The 17,115-nt window shown below is 49.6% G+C and overlaps 1 protein-coding gene across 3 annotated transcripts in view; it reads left to right on the top strand.

Annotated features, from left to right (window-relative positions):
* LOC141947207 (glutamate rich 3-like) overlaps positions 1–17,115 on the top strand; it is a 26,728-nt gene extending 9,613 nt beyond the window's left edge. Inside the window, exons 2-5 of one of the 3 annotated variants that reach the window (XM_074878150.1) lie at positions 2,204–2,349; positions 3,242–3,439; positions 4,097–4,277; positions 15,855–17,115. In XM_074878150.1, the coding sequence (XP_074734251.1) occupies positions 2,338–2,349; positions 3,242–3,439; positions 4,097–4,277; positions 15,855–15,868 (405 nt within the window). In that variant the 5' untranslated portion in view covers positions 2,204–2,337 and the 3' untranslated portion in view covers positions 15,869–17,115. Of the gene's footprint in view, positions 1–1,978; positions 2,350–3,241; positions 3,440–4,096; positions 4,278–14,650 lie in introns of those variants that run through there. The other 2 variants (XM_074878148.1, XM_074878149.1) reach the window with 2 other exon arrangements.

Raw genomic sequence — 17,115 nt, 5'->3', positions numbered from 1 at the left:
CAAAATGCTGCTGTCTGTGAGAACACTCCTTGTGAATGACTTGGTGAGAGGAGGATGGTGATAAATATCATCAGTCTCTGTCGCTGGTGCTGGGAGCAATCGATAGCTGCGCTCGGTGGAAGCTGGTTGCCGATGTGCCTACAAGCCGTGGTAGGTGGGGCACTCACAAGGCAAACCAAGCAGAACACGTCTGCCTGTTAAGCTGGTATGAAATGCGTATCCTGTCAGTCTTGTGAAGTCACACAGATCTGTCTGCTCTTTGGAAAGCGAGTCACTGATTAGAGACAGGGGCCAGGACCTGCAGGGGTCCAGATCCAGTACTGGAGCAAGTGGAAACCACAAACCATTCAGAAATTTTAAGAGCATGTTGTGATCATCACTATGCACACACTGACTTATACTGACTTTTTTTTTTGGTACTTGGAAATAAAATACAATCTTTTAAAAGGAAAAAAAAAAGTCTCTTACTGAAAGCTGTTAACTTTTCCATCTTGAAAATATTCTCCTCCTTTTTTTCTTCTTAGTCATCATTTCTCCTTCCTCGGGCTTGTCTTAGCCACTCTCTCCCTCCCACTTTCTTTCTCTCTTGGTGACTGACAGGTTTCAGGAATGAGCTTCCGAGGAGTCTGAAAGAAAAAAATCTCTTCCAGATTGGCTATTTTTCGATTAACTCCTAGAAATATATCTTGCAGGCAGTTCAGAAGACTGGCCATAAAATACACACTCCTTCCCCTCTGGGTTCCCCTTTCAGCTGCAGTTCCAGGCAGTGATAATCAGCAGCTGTCAGTGAACCTCAGTCAGCATCACGTTCGTGAGGGTCCATGCTCGGGACTGATTTCTGCAGCACAAGTTCACCCCTGCCAAAAGCAGATGTTCTTAACAAACACACCCCTTTCTTCCATTCTGCCATCACTTGGGGTTTTTGTGGGGTTTTTTTGTTGTTGTTGGTTTTTTTTTCCTTAAGAGCATGTCAGTTTCCTTCTTGGTTCAAACCCTCTCTTAAAGTGACCTGAGTAACCCACCCTCTGCTTTCACAGCCAGTGGTGGGACCCCAGCGTCTTTTCTCTCGGCATCATCCCCACAGCAGCTCTGTTTGTCTCCCGCAGCATGTTCCTTCTGAAGAGCCCAATTCAAGTCTGCAGCAACAGCCTTAAATTATACCTCTTTATCTTCTCTTACCCATTCCCCACCCCTTCCAGTGAAAATCACACGGAGCGAAGAGACCCCCTTTTGTATTCCAGCATCAGCTTTCTCCCCCTCTTTGTGACACAGGCAGGAGAGAAGGTAGCAAACTCAAAATACTAAATCAGCTGAGTCAAAAATTAACCTATTAGACGCGAAGGCCCATCTCTGCCGCTGCCTCCTGCACCGCAATCAGCAGCAACAAGCATCATGTGTCCAGGCATCTGGATCCAAAAAGCAATGTACGTGTAATTCCCGCCCCAGGGCACAGGAAAGCAGGCCCCTGCCTCAACAGAGACGGGTGAGAAAAGGAAGGGACACACATGCAGCTGTGCCCCAAGTGCTTCCTGGAGAGATGTCACAGACAGAAACATCCCCACTACCCCCAGGTCCAGCCCAGCCGAGAATCAAAGGAGACGTCAAGCACCTGCCCAACATAGAATAGGCCTGACACAACGGAGACTTATCAAAGCAAATTTATTGCCCATCCTAACCGTCTGACAGTTTAAATGAATAATTACAGATAATAAACTACAGTGCAAATTAAAGCGTGCCTTACAGAGATTGTAAACTGCTCAACAGACTTGGACTGGCAACGAGAGGAGGAAAGGAAAATTGAACTCTTAATACAAAACCTTTTAATTAATATCTTCCTCAGAGAGCAGAGCACAAAAGATTCGATATTCATGCTCATCCATCCCTGGGCGGTTACACAAGACGTTTCAGACATGTAACAAGCTCGGGTGGGGGGGGAACAGGGAACAGGGAAAACAGTGCATGACACACATTTCAATAGTTCTGAGTTAGTTCCTCTGCTTCATCTAATACTTGTGGTGACAACCACACAATTCTGTTATGTCAGCTGAAGAAGCCGCTTAATAACACAGACATAACTCAGTTTCAGTTTTTATTGCTGTAAAGAGAAGCAGACTTGACGGTTGTCAATAGGCAATATCTAAATGAAACAAATGAAACAGTATACAGCAACAGTTCCTATTCATTCCACATTTTTGATTTACAGAGTTTATGGTGGGTCTGTGGCAAAGCCAGGAATGGAACAAAGTTCTTCTTCAAAGAAAACAGAACTTCTTCAAAGTGCCAGTTTTCCACCTTGGTTACGGAAGAACCATCAGAAAGACTTCACAAAGTCTGTAGATGAGCCACCAGGTAACATTCCAGTGGACTAATTTGTTTGGGGAAAACTACAGAAGGCAAAGGAACTGGTCAGTGCTTGCAGGTGAAAAAGAAAAAAAAAAAAAAAAGAAAGGAATGGTGACTGTGTGTCCCTTACCTGCTGTGGAGGCCGGATCATCTTTTCGAGGATGGTGACTCTGGGTGTGGCACGTGTAAAGGGCTGCTGAGCACTGCCTGGCACACACTGTACGAATAGCTCCCTCCTGCATTTGCTCTGGATTGTGATGGGCACGATCCTTTCTCCAAGAATTTGCTGGCACTTTGTACTTAATGCTCCCTGCTGACAAAACAGCCGGATCAGTCACAGGTTGTGCAGACGTGACGCAGAGCTCAGACCCAGAGCACGCGACGTTTGCAGAATTTATTCTCTAGAGGTGTCTTTTGCTTTTCAGGGCCCTGGGCCTCTGTTTGCATTTCATCCTGAAGGAGGACTAGACCTCCACTACAAACGGGAGAGAAGCGTTTTGAACCCCATCTTGTATAATTGAGGCCAAATGATGTTACTGTTGGGAGACTCCGGCTGCTTTGGAACTCGCTTGCCAGCGGAGGGAGCGCAGCAGTGCCGCGGGGCTCTGTCCGCTGGGGATCAGAACTCGGCACGGTTACAAGTAGCACACGGCTCACAGTGCTGTATAGACCTGTGGGGGTGACGCTTCCAAGCAGTCTGCCTGTTGCCTTGCAAATTAAAAGAAAGGGTTTTAGCACAGAAATCTTTTCATGAACAAAATTGCAAGCACCGAGTTACGGAATTGTTCTAGAAGCGTGCGTCTTACTCGGTGTAAAGAGCCGTCAAACAGGCTTGGTTCAATACGCTCGGTCGCTGGTTTTGCATAACCTATTTAACCTGGTTAAAATGTTTTCACAGGAGGAGAGGAGTGAAGTCAAAGGTCCAAAGGCGGTGGAATACGTGACCAGTATATCTCCCATCATTAACACCGGTCTGACACCAGCGCCACCTCCGCCCCAGCAAAAAGGTGGAAACCCAGTGAGAGGTGGGGTAACCAGAGGGAGACAACTGCGTCCCATCACTGTACCCACTGACGCAGAGCAACCTTCAAGGAAGGTCAGTTAGCTCTGTCTACTTCTCTGTTTATGTACAGGTATATAATCTTCCTTGTTGGTGTATTTGCCTAATGCTGAAAGGTGTGTATACCTAGTTTGCATAAAGATTCACTGAATTTTTGAAAGAAATAAAATTCACAACTATTAAAATATGTAACTGCCACCCGTCTCTCTCTATACTAAAAGATTTGGTGTTTTTCATCAGCTGGGGGGAAAAAGGGTGCTTGACCAGAAAAACCATGGGAACTCTTACTTAAAGCCTTCTGGTTTAGTCAATCTGATCCTGTCTCTGACCACATCTGGTACCAGAACTTCAGAGGGGTATGTGAAATGCCTTGAGCGTGTGAAAACTTCCTCTGTTACACTGTATCTCCAGCCAGTTCTGACTCCTGTAAAGGAAATTGTAGGAACCCTGGATTGGGAGGCACGATGTGGGTCATGGTCCCTGCAATTTTGGGTGATTCGATGCAGTGGATTTTCAGTTTGAAATCTTTTCCTCCCCTTCTGCATGTTACAAAGCCCCTTCCAATTTAAGCAGCTCAAGGCCTGCCTTAAAAGACTGGAAGCCTCAAGTGTACGCCACACGTACATGCTCTGCGTGTGCAACTTCTGTTAGAGCTGGAAGCTGAATGCATTTTTTGTGTATTTCCTGCTGCAGAATTCTGGAGTCGTCTTCAGGCCCCCGGTACGCAGCAGCGCATGTGTCACCATGGCCTTTGTGGGAAAAAATCTCCGTTTATCTGGCAAGGATGCTGATGGCAGGAGTGAAATCAGAGTCTATCAGCAGCACTGTGGAGGAGAAAACCTTTGTGTCTACAAAGGCAGCCTATTGGAAGGAGGTGAGGATGAAGAGTCAAAGAGTTCATGTCAATTCTGGCAAGATGGTTTTTTTTTTTTGGCTAAAATGTTGGTGTGGTATCAAAATGGGATTTTTATACCATCTGCCTCCACACTAAATCTGGATCTACTGTTTCATGATTGAAAGTGAGGTTAGAATGACTTCTGCATTCTATTACAGTAGAAGGAGTTTAGAGAACTAATTTAACAAAATACTGTAGCCTAGGTTAATTTCGTATAGAGATGTGTGGTTACTATAGTAGTAGTAGTAGCAGCAAACTGTCCTTAAATAGGGGTTATCTGTTTGTGACTTGCTACAACACATCAGTGCATGTTGCTTATTACTGCAGAAGGAAAAGTACATGATGGGAGCCCAATTCCCATCTCTTTGACGTGAGTGCAATTCCATAGCACCAGTAACAGGCGAATTGTGTTCTGGGACCCTGGGAAGAGGCAGTGGCTGGGAGATTGTCACTTATGAGGAAGAGTGATTCCACCGATGACACCCCTCATTCCAGCTCACAGAACCCCTGTGTTGGCGTTTTCAGCGGGTGTGGGAAGATGGTGCAGAGCTCCCTGCGCTCCCGCCCGTCCCCGAGGCTGTGGGTGCAGGGCGGCGTGCCCGCAGATCAGCTCACGGGGCTGCTGCGGCTGGCTCCCCGCTGTGTCCTCTGTGCCTGCTCCTCTTGTCCCCAGCCCCGCTCACACGCCTGAGGGAGTGACCGGTGTAAAGGGGGTAGAACCCCGTCCCCCCGGCACGGAGCGGGGTGGCCGCCTCGGCGCCCTCACGGCCTGGATGCCAAGCAGTGCCCTTGCAGAGCAGCCTGAACCGGCTCCAGAAGCAGCATGTTTCAGGTGCCCGGTGTTCCCTGAGCCCAGCCGTGTCCGTGCAGGCCCAGAGCCGCTGGTGCTGAGCTGTGCTCATCTGGAGCCTCGGCTGCTCCCTGCGAGGTGTGTCCCACTGCGGGGGCTCTGACATGCTGCTGCCCTGCACCGGGTAGGCACGTGCCAGGAATCCTAAACCTCCTGTGCACGATGCCCACTCTTGTAAGGCAAGGGCGGAGTGAATTTTGTGGAGATGGGAGGCTCTGCTCTCTGTTCTGCTGTAGCTGTCAGTGGCCAAACTGAGTGGCTTGTCACAGGGGTGTGCAGCTTGGCACTCGGGGGTTGGAGAGAGACGAGGCTGTTGTGTGGGGAGGAGGTGGAGTACTACCAACTAATTAACGTAGCCGAGTCTAGAGCAGACTGCCACAGCAAGATCTGCTTTATTGGCCCTTAACCTAATCCAAACACTCTCAACCCCGTTATCACTGTACTTCATTTCTGAGCTGTCACAGCATTCTCTTACATACAGGGCCACTCCACCACCTCTCCTTCCCTGTCTGTCCCTCCTGAAGAGCTTGCAGCCATCGATGGCAGCACTGCAGTCGTGTGAGGCATCCCACCACGTGTCTGTTATAGCTGCTATGTCATAGTTCTCGTGCTGCATCATGGCCTCAAGCTCCCCCTGGTTGTTGCTCATACTGGTGCATTGGTATAGATGCACTTGAGATGAGCTCATGAATCCAACAGCTTTTTGTGAGCGTGGGCCCCATTCCCTACCAGACCCTTCTCAGGTGCTTTCGGCAGAGACCTCCTCCCCTCCAGCTGTCAATGGGGCTGCTGGCCCCGCCCCCTCCCCTCCAGCTGCCAATATGCTGAAATACAAACCATCTCACGTATTAAAAAGGAAAATGAATAGTTTAGGGTTATTTTTTCTGTAAAGTGATCCACGGCTTACATTGGGGATCCCATTTAGAGCTTCTTCCCTTCCTCAGCTGATACCAGGATTTGGCTCCTGTAACAATGACTGGTGTGACTCCTTCTATTTTATATCTGACTAAGCTCTATTGGTTGTCACGTTCTGCCATTTCACCCCAAATCAATACTGCTTATAACTCTTTTTTTTTCCCTCATCAATAACCCTACAGAGAATGACTCTGTTTATTACATTCTGACTTTCTCAAAAGTGGATCTAGCAGAAAATTTGCAGTAGAAGTGAACTCAAATGAACAAACCTTTCAGCTGTCAATATATCTCCTTCCTCCCTGATGTATTTAACCCTGCTGATAGGAAATCTCTCATACTTCAGCTTGTGACCTTCGTCTAATCATCTTTGATCATCTTGCTTTTCGCTGTAATTCTACAGTTTAGGAACAAAAAAGAAAAGAAAGAAAATAAGGAAGTAGGAGCAGGGTGGGAAGGCTCGTAAGAGGAGAAATGTGGATGGAGCTGATGACAAGTTATTTTGCAGTTTTAAGGCACTGTACAGAGTTCCCTGTCAAACCTGTAGTATGGAGATAATAGCTGTAAGAAGTTATTTTTACATACATTTCAAATTCCTGGAATCATATTAAAACTGTGTGTGCGTGTGTAGGGATTCTAAAAGGAGAGGGAGAAAAACAGTTCATCAAGCTTCTGGTTTTGAGATTTGTTCTGTGGCCTGAGAATTTTGCCCTTGTACCCAGAGGTGTCCTGGGCGCGTGTCTGCCTTCCTGTCCCAGGTCAGCGGGGTGAGCTCTGTCCTTCTGCAGTGTCTCTGCAGGGCCCCGTGGGGAGGCTCAGGGCTGCCACACGCAGCTCCGTGGGCTTGGACGGGGCCGTGGGCTGTCGCCTCATCTGGCCTCCTGGCCTCAGGCAGGGTCAGGACATCTGCCAGCTGTGTCAGATTCTGTGGTAGTTTTATGTTGTCTGCGTCCAGTTATTTGTAGACTTTAACATCCAAAACAACCCAAAGTGTGTCAACCATGATTTAGCAAATTCTTTTTTTTCTAGAAGGCGCAGAAGGGCACTGGAGCTTCACTGAAGTGTGTAAGCATGCTTTTATTTTGGTAGGGCTGAACACAACCGGGAAGGCGGTGTTTTTGTGCAGACCGGGGCTTCCTGAAGGAAAAAAAAATGGATCTTACGGCTTCTTTCTTCTCTCCGATCCTGGCCCTTTTGGTTTTGGCAGATCCAAGCGTATACAGCCTTCGAGCATTTGTGTTTTTGTGTCTCAGTGGCTGCCGCCTTCTCTTCCACCTGGCGGGGACCTGCTCTGTTGCTCTGAGGAGTCTGTTGGACTTGTCATTAAGCCTACAGATATATTAGTTGTGTATGATTGTGTGGTGGTTTGACCTTGGCTAAATGCCAGGTACCCACCAAGTCACTCTATCACTTCCCCCCCCCCCTTCCCCTGTTTTCTCAACAAGGCAAAGAGGGGAAAGAATATAAGATAGGAAAAAATCCCAACCAAGCCTTGTGGGTAAAACAAAAGCAGTTCTAATATAAGCAAAGCGAAGCAAAGGTCCGTGCGTGGAAGCAAAAAAAAAGAAAACAGATTTATTCTCTACTTCCCATTAACAGACAATGTCGGGCCTTCTCAGGAAGCAGGGCTCCAATACGTGTAGTGGTTGCCTCGGAGGACCAACGGTGACCCCCACCCCTTCCTCCTTTCTCCCAGCTTTATACTGAGCAGACGTCATATGGTCTGGAATATCCCTTTGGTCAGTTGGGGTCAGCTGTCCTGGTTGTGTCCCCTCCCAAGATCTTGCCCACCCCGTCCCACTGTGGGGGGGGAAAATGTCAGAAAGAGCCTTGGTGCTGTGTAAGCACCACTCAGCAGTAGCCACAGCACCAGTGTGCTATCAACACCCTGCCAGCTCCCAACATAAAACACAGCACCGTGAGGGCTGCTACAGGGGAAAACCAATTCCGGCTCAGCCAGACCCGGTACAGTCTCCACCCCTTATTCCATACCATTGACATCACGCCCAGGTCCCACATAACACTCATTTATCCATTCCGTAAGCTTTCTTCACTCCTCCAGATGTTCAGTGACTTGGCTCCCATCTGTCAAGATGGAAGTTCAGGACAGGAGCAGTATGTTTGACTGTTGGACTCCAGCACCGGCTAGGTTTGGGACATCATCGCATGGATCTGGTTCACTCTTCGTCGTTCCTACTTCCTCCATCACTTCCTGCAACAGATTGTCTTGGCTGTAAGGGAAAACAATTCAGACATCAGCAATTTTATCAGTTAGGAAGTAGGAATTCTGCTGGGGTGTCTGAAGAGCTGTTGGGAGGCCTGTGCTGAGAGGGGTCTGGATGGCAGGACTGCTGCATCTGATGTGCCTCCACGAGGAGCTGAGGCTTTACTCACCTGCAGGGGTTTGTCTCTGCAACAAGCGTCTCGAGTGTGCGTGTGAGAGAGAACGATGGGGTGTTCTTGTGTCGGTGATACTGGAGGCAGAGAGAGAGGAAGTGCTACTTGGATAGATTTTTTTGGAGCTCTACATCTCTAAGCAGGTTTTGTTCCCCTTCAGTAACTTCTTCCAGTGTTTGTGCCATTGACTGAGGCCATCAGAAGCTCCGTAATGGAAGAACCTAGGAAGAAATCTTCCGTAGCCTTGTCCGTTTTGCTTTGGTATTCTCTTTTTGTTGGTCTGCTTGATAACCTTGCTTTGATACATCCATAACTGCTTAAACCAGGAGATTGTGAGTAGACTTTGAGGAACTATTAAGCAATGAGTGTGACTAACCATTTTAGAGTGTGCAGGCAGTCATGGTTCCAGTGGAAGAAGTTCACGTGACTCACCAGAAATCACCGTTATGCTTCAGGTGTGAAATTGCAGGTGCTTCCTGGTGGCACCTGGTGTGCGCTGCACACACTAGAAGGCACTGCTGGCTCTGTCTGCTGTGTCTTGTTCCAGGAATGCAACGGCATCGTGTCTGCTGCAGCAGCTGCCTTCCTCCTCCCCGCTCTGCAGACTCGCAGGCTGCCACTTACAGGGACAGGGGGTAGAAGCATCAGTGGAGGAGAGAACCCCTGCCCTGAGGTAACCTGTTCTCAGGGGTTGTTTCAGTGCATTCCGTGGGGCAGGAGTGCTAGAAGGACAGGGTGAGGAGAAGGGCAGCCCCGTGGAGCCAAGGACGTTATCCATGGAACTGAGCCCAGAAAGAAGGGAGGGGTGGGGCGAGGGGTTTTTAAGGTGTGGTATCGTAACGCTTTTCACTGTCCCACTGTGTCTGTTAAGTGGTGGTGTTGTTAGTGTTTGAATTCAAGTGCTATTCTTGTTTCCTTCCCCTAACAAGTCTGTCTTTTGCCCGTGACTGTAATGGGTGAGCCAGCCCTCCCTGTCATTATCTCGATTCCTGAGCTTTTTGCTTCCTTTCTCCTTCCCAGCGCTGGGGGGGAAGGGGTGAGTGAGCGGCTGCGTGGTGCGCAGTTGCCCTCTGGGCTCAAACTGGGGCAAAATTTAAGGATGGTATCCACCTAAACAGGTCAGAAAGTGAAAATCCATCAGGAGCTATGGCGATTTGATGTAATGTTTTTGAATGTTTGGAAACGGCACGGGACATGGTGTTCGATTTGTCGAGCTTTGTAACATCGGTGCAACAGGGGGTTTGAATCAGTGCACGGACACCTCCTTGTTGCAGGGTGAGCGTATCGAGTCCCAGATGGTTTTGTCCTGCTCTCAAAGGTAAAGAAGGATTTTCCTGCTTCCATGGGAGCAGACAGATTTTTGAGAGCTCTTTGTAGTTTGTTTAGAACGAGTCTGGGAATTAATGTTGTGATTAAACATCTCCACCCAGAATCATGGGGGGTTCCTCATACAGTGGGTGAAGAGGTGGAGGGTCAGATCTACACCTGGGTCAGGGGCTGCATTAACCCCCCGCCTCCCGCTGCAGGAATGAGCCGAGGCAGAGGCGCTGTGGAACAAACATGAAACCTTTAATAAATTATGGAAGAAAGAGAGATATGGGAAAGGGCTGGGGCGGGAGCGGGCAGGTGCAGGTCGTATGTTGCGGGGATTCGTGCTCCACACCTTCTCCATCACGCTGTCAATAGCGACTGCGGGGGTGTGGGGCCCTTTGTCCCCCGGCGTCCCTCATGTTCTTCCTCTTCTTGGGTGGGGGGGAGGTCTCCTGCGCCTTGGGGCTGCCGGCCAGCACAGGGCGCTTGGCCCGCTTGCCGTGCGCCCGGCCCAATCCGGGCACCCCCCGGCAGTTGACACCGAAGGGCAGCGGCAGGCGGGTGAGAACCACCCGGGGCTGCCTCCGCAGCACCTCCTCCGTCAGCCGGACTGCGCGGGGAGGGTGACGCTGGAGGGCAGCCAGGGGACTGGGCAGAGGGGTCTCCCGAGCACCCTTCAGGGGATTCTCCAGGGGCAGGCGGGTGAGAACCACCCGGGGCTGCCTCCGCAGCACCTCCTCCGTCAGCCCGGCCGTGCTGGGTGGGTGACGCTGGGGGGCAGCCAGGGGACTGGGCAGAGGGTTCTCCCGAGGATGCTCCAGGGGACTCTCCACAGCAGGCTCCAGGGCACTCCCCATGGCAAGGACCGCTGCCACCTCTCCCTGCCGCCCCTCGGGGTCTGGCAAGGGGGATGTCGCCACCCCCGAGAAGGGGTTGCTGTGCCCCAGCCCCGCCACTGATGGTTGCTGCTTGGGGCAGCCACCCTCTGCCACGTACTCGAGGAGCTTCTGAAAGAGGGCGGTCGAGCAGGGGCTGTTGGGGACTTCAGGGACAGCGTCCTTGCCATCCACGGTGTCGAGCCAGGCGAGCGTGTCGGTAATGTCCACGGTGAAAGACAGCTCGTCCTCAAACAGCACGTTGTCCCCTGCCAGCTCAGGAAAGGCCTCGGCAAAGGCGTCTGACCCCAGCTCGGGCAGGTCCGGGGGCATGGCTGGGGCCTTGGGGATGGTCACCCCTGCTGAAAAAGCAATCAAAGTCAGCCCAGCCCCGGGGCCATGCAAGCTTTCCTGCACACAGGACACCTGCCCGCAGGCTCTGCCACCCCCAAATCTCACCTGTGCGCTTTGTCGTGGTTTTTCCTGGTGCTGTAGCCAGGTGAGGGCTGGCACTGCAGATGCTGTCCTCGGTGACCCCCATCGGCTGGAGGGGCACCAGCATCCCCACCATCACCTGCTGTCCCCAGCCGTGGGCAGGGGGACAGGGAGCAGCCAAGGAGCAGAACTGCACCCCAGGGGGGAGCTGCACCATGGGGTTGAGCCACATGCCGGGGTGGAGCTGCACCAGCTGCCCCGGGGCCCCCATGGGCCCTGGCCCCCCCTGCCAGACGCTGGCCTGGGGCAGCTGGTAGGTGATGGGGGGCAGCTGGGCAGGCTCAGAGGCCGCTGGCAGACCCGGGACAGAGCGCAGCATGTCTGCAGTGACTGGTGGCGGCACGGCTGCAGCACTGACGCTCTGACACCCTGTCGTCGGGTGGTTTGGATCTGCCCCATTATGACATCATAACCCCCGTAACCTGGGGCCGGCTGTGAGCCGCTCCGCAGGCAATGGGCTCCTGGACACTCCGGCCCCTCGCTCCATGGCTGCCCTCAGCCTTTGCTTACCCACAGCCCAGATGTCACTGGGCCCTGTACCTACACCCTGTTGATGGCTGCTCTGAGCAAAAAGAGCCTTGTGACTCCCCTGCAACTTTTCAGTGTTATCTGGCCTGGTGTAAAGCTCCCCAGATGTAGGCACCAACTGCCCTGGTACCAGCTCACGCAGGAGGAAGCTGAGGCACAGGCTGGCTAATGCCAGTGATGAAGCCACAACTACTCTGTCCCTGCCGTATCTGCTGCCAGTTTGGAGGGGTGGAAGGTGTCGCCCGGGGCCGAGGAGAGGAGAGCGGGGGGACAGGGAGCCCCGTGCTGACTCCTCACTGGCTTCACTCCTGGCCAGCTGCTTTTCCTCTGTGCCGGGACGGAGAGCACAGCGGGGGCTGGAGGGCGTTGGTCCCCCAGGAGCTGCACGGGATCCCGGGGTGTTGCTGAATGATGACCAGCGCCTGCTGCGGGTTGGCAGTGGGAGCCGCTGCGCTGATTCCCCGCGGCGAGCCTGTGCTGGGGTCGGTGTGACACACGCGGGTCGTGTTTGGGAAGAGCTGGCGCTGGGGACACAGGAGAGCTGCCTTTGGGAGAGCCTTTTTCTGTTTCTGGGCTGCAACACTGGCGTTTTATTGTCTCTGCTGATGTCCTCGATAACAGTTGTGTTATCACTGAGGATGGAGAAGGCGGCAGGTGCTGTTTTGTGAGGCACCGCTGCTCGACGCTGTGTTGTTCGTCCCTGTCACCCGTCATCAGGAGGTTGTACCGGCTCCTGTGAACCAGTACAAATTACACGTTTGTTTTGTTGTTTGGGCTACTGGCCTCATTGTCTCTCCAACCTGCTGTCATCATGGAAAAGAAAAAATACGTTACTACAGTGTATTAAAACCCAGAAAAAAACCCTTCTCATTTTTTGATAATACTTTTTTCCTGGTTCTCTTTGGGGGGCTTGTGTTTTGCGTAATGGCACTGATTTATTTAGATATATATTTATATATTAATGTATTTATACATTCACGTATTCACATGTTATTGTTCCAGATTATGTCCTTTAACAAACATCGGCAATTTTCTCACTGGGAATTCTCCAGATAAATTTTCCCAGTGAATCCTCCAGCCATTCGTATTCAGACCCGTGTTCAAGCTTTAATAAGTTCCTATTTATTCTGCTTAAAAACAAACATCTCCAGGCAGAAGAGACTGACGGGCACATGAAAGACCACTTTGATCTCCTTCCCCAGCCAGCACAGCTCTATGAACTGGAGCGTGCTGAACACATGTTGTGGGAAGCCTGGGAAAGGTACTTTCCAAAATGCTGCTGTCTGTGAGAACACTCCTTGTGAATGACTTGGTGAGAGGAGGATGGTGATAAATATCATCAGTCTCTGTCGCTGGTGCTGGGAGCAATCGATAGCTGCGCTCGGTGGAAGCTGGTTGCCGATGTGCCTACAAGCCGTGGTAGGTGGGGCACTCACAAGGCAAACCAAGCAGAACACGTCTGCCTGTTAAGCTGGTATGAAATGCGTATCCTGTCAGTCTTGTGAAGTCACACAGATCTGTCTGCTCTTTGGAAAGCGAGTCACTGATCAGAGACAGGGGCCAGGACCTGCAGGGGTCCAGATCCAGTACTGGAGCAAGTGGAAACCACAAACCATTCAGAAATTTTAAGAGCATGTTGTGATCATCACTATGCACACACTGACTTATACTGACTTTTTTTTTTGGTACTTGGAAATAAAATACAATCTTTTAAAAGGAAAAAAAAAAGTCTCTTACTGAAAGCTGTTAACTTTTCCATCTTGAAAATATTCTCCTCCTTTTTTTCTTCTTAGTCACAATTTCTCCTTCCTCGGGCTTGTCTTAGCCACTCTCTCCCTCCCACTTTCCTTCTCTCTTGGTGACTGACAGGTTTCAGGAATGAGCTTCCGAGGAGTCTGAAAGAAAAAAATCTCTTCCAGATTGGCTATTTTTCGATTAACTCCTAGAAATATATCTTGCAGGCCGTTCAGAAGACTGGCCATAAAATACACACTCCTTCCCCTCTGGGTTCCCCTTTCAGCTGCAGTTCCAGGCAGTGATAATCAGCAGCTGTCAGTGAACCTCAGTCAGCATCACGTTCGTGAGGGTCCATGCTCGGGACTGATTTCTGCAGCACAAGTTCACCCCTGCCAAAAGCAGATGTTCTTAACAAACACACCCCTTTCTTCCATTCTGCCATCACTTGGGGTTTTTGTGGGGTTTTTTTGTTGTTGTTGGTTTTTTTTTCCTTAAGAGCATGTCAGTTTCCTTCTTGCTTCAAACCCTCTCTTAAAGTGACCTGAGTAACCCACCCTCTGCTTTCACAGCCAGTGGTGGGATTCCAGCGTCTTTTCTCTCGGCATCATCCCCACAGCAGCTCTGTTTGTCTCGTGCAACATGTTCCTTTCGAAGAGCTCAACTCAGTCTGCAGCAACAGCCTTAAAATATACCTCCTTATCTTCCCTTATCCATTCCCCACCCCTTCCTTCCCTCCATCCGATCAGCAGAATAACTCCAATATTAAAGATAAGCCTGTTTCTTTTAACTCATCATTTCTGTCCAAGTTAGATAAAGATTATAGGCTTTCTATTCCTATTTCTAAGCTTTACCTTTAAACTACTATTTCAGCACCTTTTTACATGTTCTGGGGATCCAGTTTCTCTTATGTTTCCTGTTCTTCTCTCCTAAAGTCCAGTATAAGATCAAACATTCAAAGGTACCAAATAGCTCCCAATTCTTCCAGATTTACGTCACAGTAATAGAGATCTGGACTCAAAGCCCCAGGGTGATGTTTGTGCCACTGATGATGTTGTTCTACACATAGTGTCCCTGATAAAGAACACATCTCTGATTTACACAATGGCATCTCACCTCAGAGTTAGCTTTTTCTTCCGCAGACCCGTAAAACGCACATCAGGATAAAATAAGGGTTAAGGCTGACATCAAAGCGAGCTGCACCGCAGCAGCTTCAGACCCGGCAGTTTCTGATTGTTCCACTTTTGCAGGAGATCAGTGGCCGAGCGAGAGGCAGGACCCTCCGACGGCACTGCAGCCCAGGCAGGGGCTCAGGAGTCGCGGAGCAGCACACACCAGAGGCAACTCAAGACACAGCCACAGTTTTTGGTGTATTTTGAAACTAAACTCAACAGAGCAGAAAACACTCAGCTTGATACACCTCAGACCAAATACTTCTTCATCGTTCTTCGTGTATACCCTGTGCAGAACTGATCCCAGCACAGCACTTCACCTTTAGAAGAACTTGCCTAATGATCACAGCAAGGAACAAGGAGCTGAGATCCCTGCCTTGTGGTCCTAGCTCTGCTTGAAATTATTCCACAAACACACACAAAAAATAAAAAAGATAACCAAAAGTTTGGAGAGCCTGCTGGCAGGGCACTCCACTGCCTGCCAGAGCGTGGTGTCACTTACGCCAGCTAGCACTCTGTTCTGTTTTACACGCCCTGGTTTATTTATTTGCTTAGTAAGAAGAATCTGTTTGTGCTTCAACACCAGCTGGCCACTCTCCTGGGGGAACGAGACCACCACCTTCTGTGGGTGAGAGGGGCCAGTCTGTGTTTGCAGCTCACACCTGGGGTGTTGATCAGGACGGAGAGCTGGATGCTTCACCCCGCAGGAGCTTCCCTTTATGGTGGATCTTGAGCACAGGGACAGAACCCTTTTGGGTGAGTCCTCGACACAGGTGCTCAAAACTAACCATTAGTAATGAACAAACTGAACTGAAACATGGGCTGTTCTACTGTCACCAGCTTCACACTCCCAGCACTGTACAAAAGCTACAGTTTAAGCACCTGCTCTTTATCTGACATAAGCACATACCTTTATCTGATCCATCCCAACAGCCATTAGAGTATGTGAATGCTCTATAATTTCATTAGTCTGGGTTCCTTCACAGATGTTTAATTTGAAGTATTTGTGCTGTATCCTGATGATCTCAGAGTAAATCGTGCAGCATTGCACTGACTTTTTGGTGACGACCATCCAACAGGCCGGTTAAAAAAAAAAAAAAGAAAGAAAAATCAGAAGGTAACAGGCTGTGGTTGCTGCTTTTTAAAGTTTTTCTATAGGCAGGATTTCAGGCACGTAACTTCTACCCATTTTAATGGCCTTACATAACAAAAACCCTTTTCACATTTTTCTGCTAATACTTAAAGCACTGTAATGTATTTGTGTCCCTGTTTGTCGATGCAGCAAATACCCCCTAACATATGTTTGGGGGTCTGAAGGACAAGAGGAAACAATTTCTCTTGTGGTGCTTTTTGTGGCTGCTGCCTCCAGCCGTCCTTCAAGCCTCTCTCTGCAGAGATGTCTCAGCTATTCACAGCGGAGCTGCTGAGTGGCCAGTTTGCAATCCAGTGTGCAGAAGAAACCCTCACTTGGTACAGGTCTACCTCAACGTAAACTCCAGACTGTGAGTAGCTGCCACCTGGAGAGATGACACCACCCTAGTAGGGACCTCTGCCTGAGAAATCACTATTGATCAGAGATTAAGTCATCCCTGCTTAGCAGCCACAGTCCTCTGGGTCTCAGTTGTTATTTAAAGTTAACTTACTTGCTTATTAACATTGATTACAATGATCTTAAAGAAGGACAGGATGACCTTCAGCAGCAGAACCCACAATTCTTGCAGCTTTCACACTCTGCAGGAAACACTAGAAATTGTTCAGCCTGTTACCCGACAGCGGGTTGGTGCCCGGTGTGCAATAACCCCCCTGAACACGCTCAGCAGAGGTGCTGTGTTTAGTCAGGCCTGGGTGCTGGGTGGACTTTTTTACAAATCAAACACCCCAACAGCAGGTTTTTGTGTTTCTTTTATACACAAAAGGCAGAGGTTAGTGCTTTTCCTAACATGCCTATTAGATACTGATTGGTTAGTGATTAACATAAATTAGAATACAGCTTACATAATGCTGCTACTCCTACGCATGCTCAGGGGAAGGGTCTTAACCTGGGCAGGGGGCGTGGTTTTAGTATTATAATGAAGGCAGTTCACTTTCAGGACACTCAAAAGTTAGTTTCATTGCCAAGTTAATTAATCCATTAGCCATTTTGCCAGGTTGTCAAATAACTGATCCTCAGCACAATCCCAGACACTCTCTTTATGGTCCAGGGTGTTCTATGGATTTTCTAGGGTTTGGAGATCGAAGTCTATCCTTGATGAATTTTTTATGGCTAATCAGAGTCATCTTGACCATGATTCAAAGTCTCACTTGACCAAGCCCCAAAGCCTCGCAGCTGACCCACATGTGTGGTAACTCTGGCTGCTGGCACAATTATTAACCACGACAGCTAACCCAGCCTCACTCGTGTATATGGATATTTGTGTTATGTAATCAATGAATATGTATATCCACACTCCAGAAGTTTCTGGTAAAATGTGCTGTTGGGGTGCAAGCTTTGTGGAGAAATCCCCTTGCACCCCAGTGCCGGAGTAAACATACCTGCTGTATAA

The sequence above is a fragment of the Strix uralensis genome, chromosome 9, assembly GCF_047716275.1.
Source record: "Strix uralensis isolate ZFMK-TIS-50842 chromosome 9, bStrUra1, whole genome shotgun sequence".
Lineage (NCBI taxonomy): Eukaryota > Metazoa > Chordata > Aves > Strigiformes > Strigidae > Strix > Strix uralensis.
Note: the sequence above shows the minus strand (reverse complement) of the source record. Positions and strands in the feature narration are given on the sequence as shown.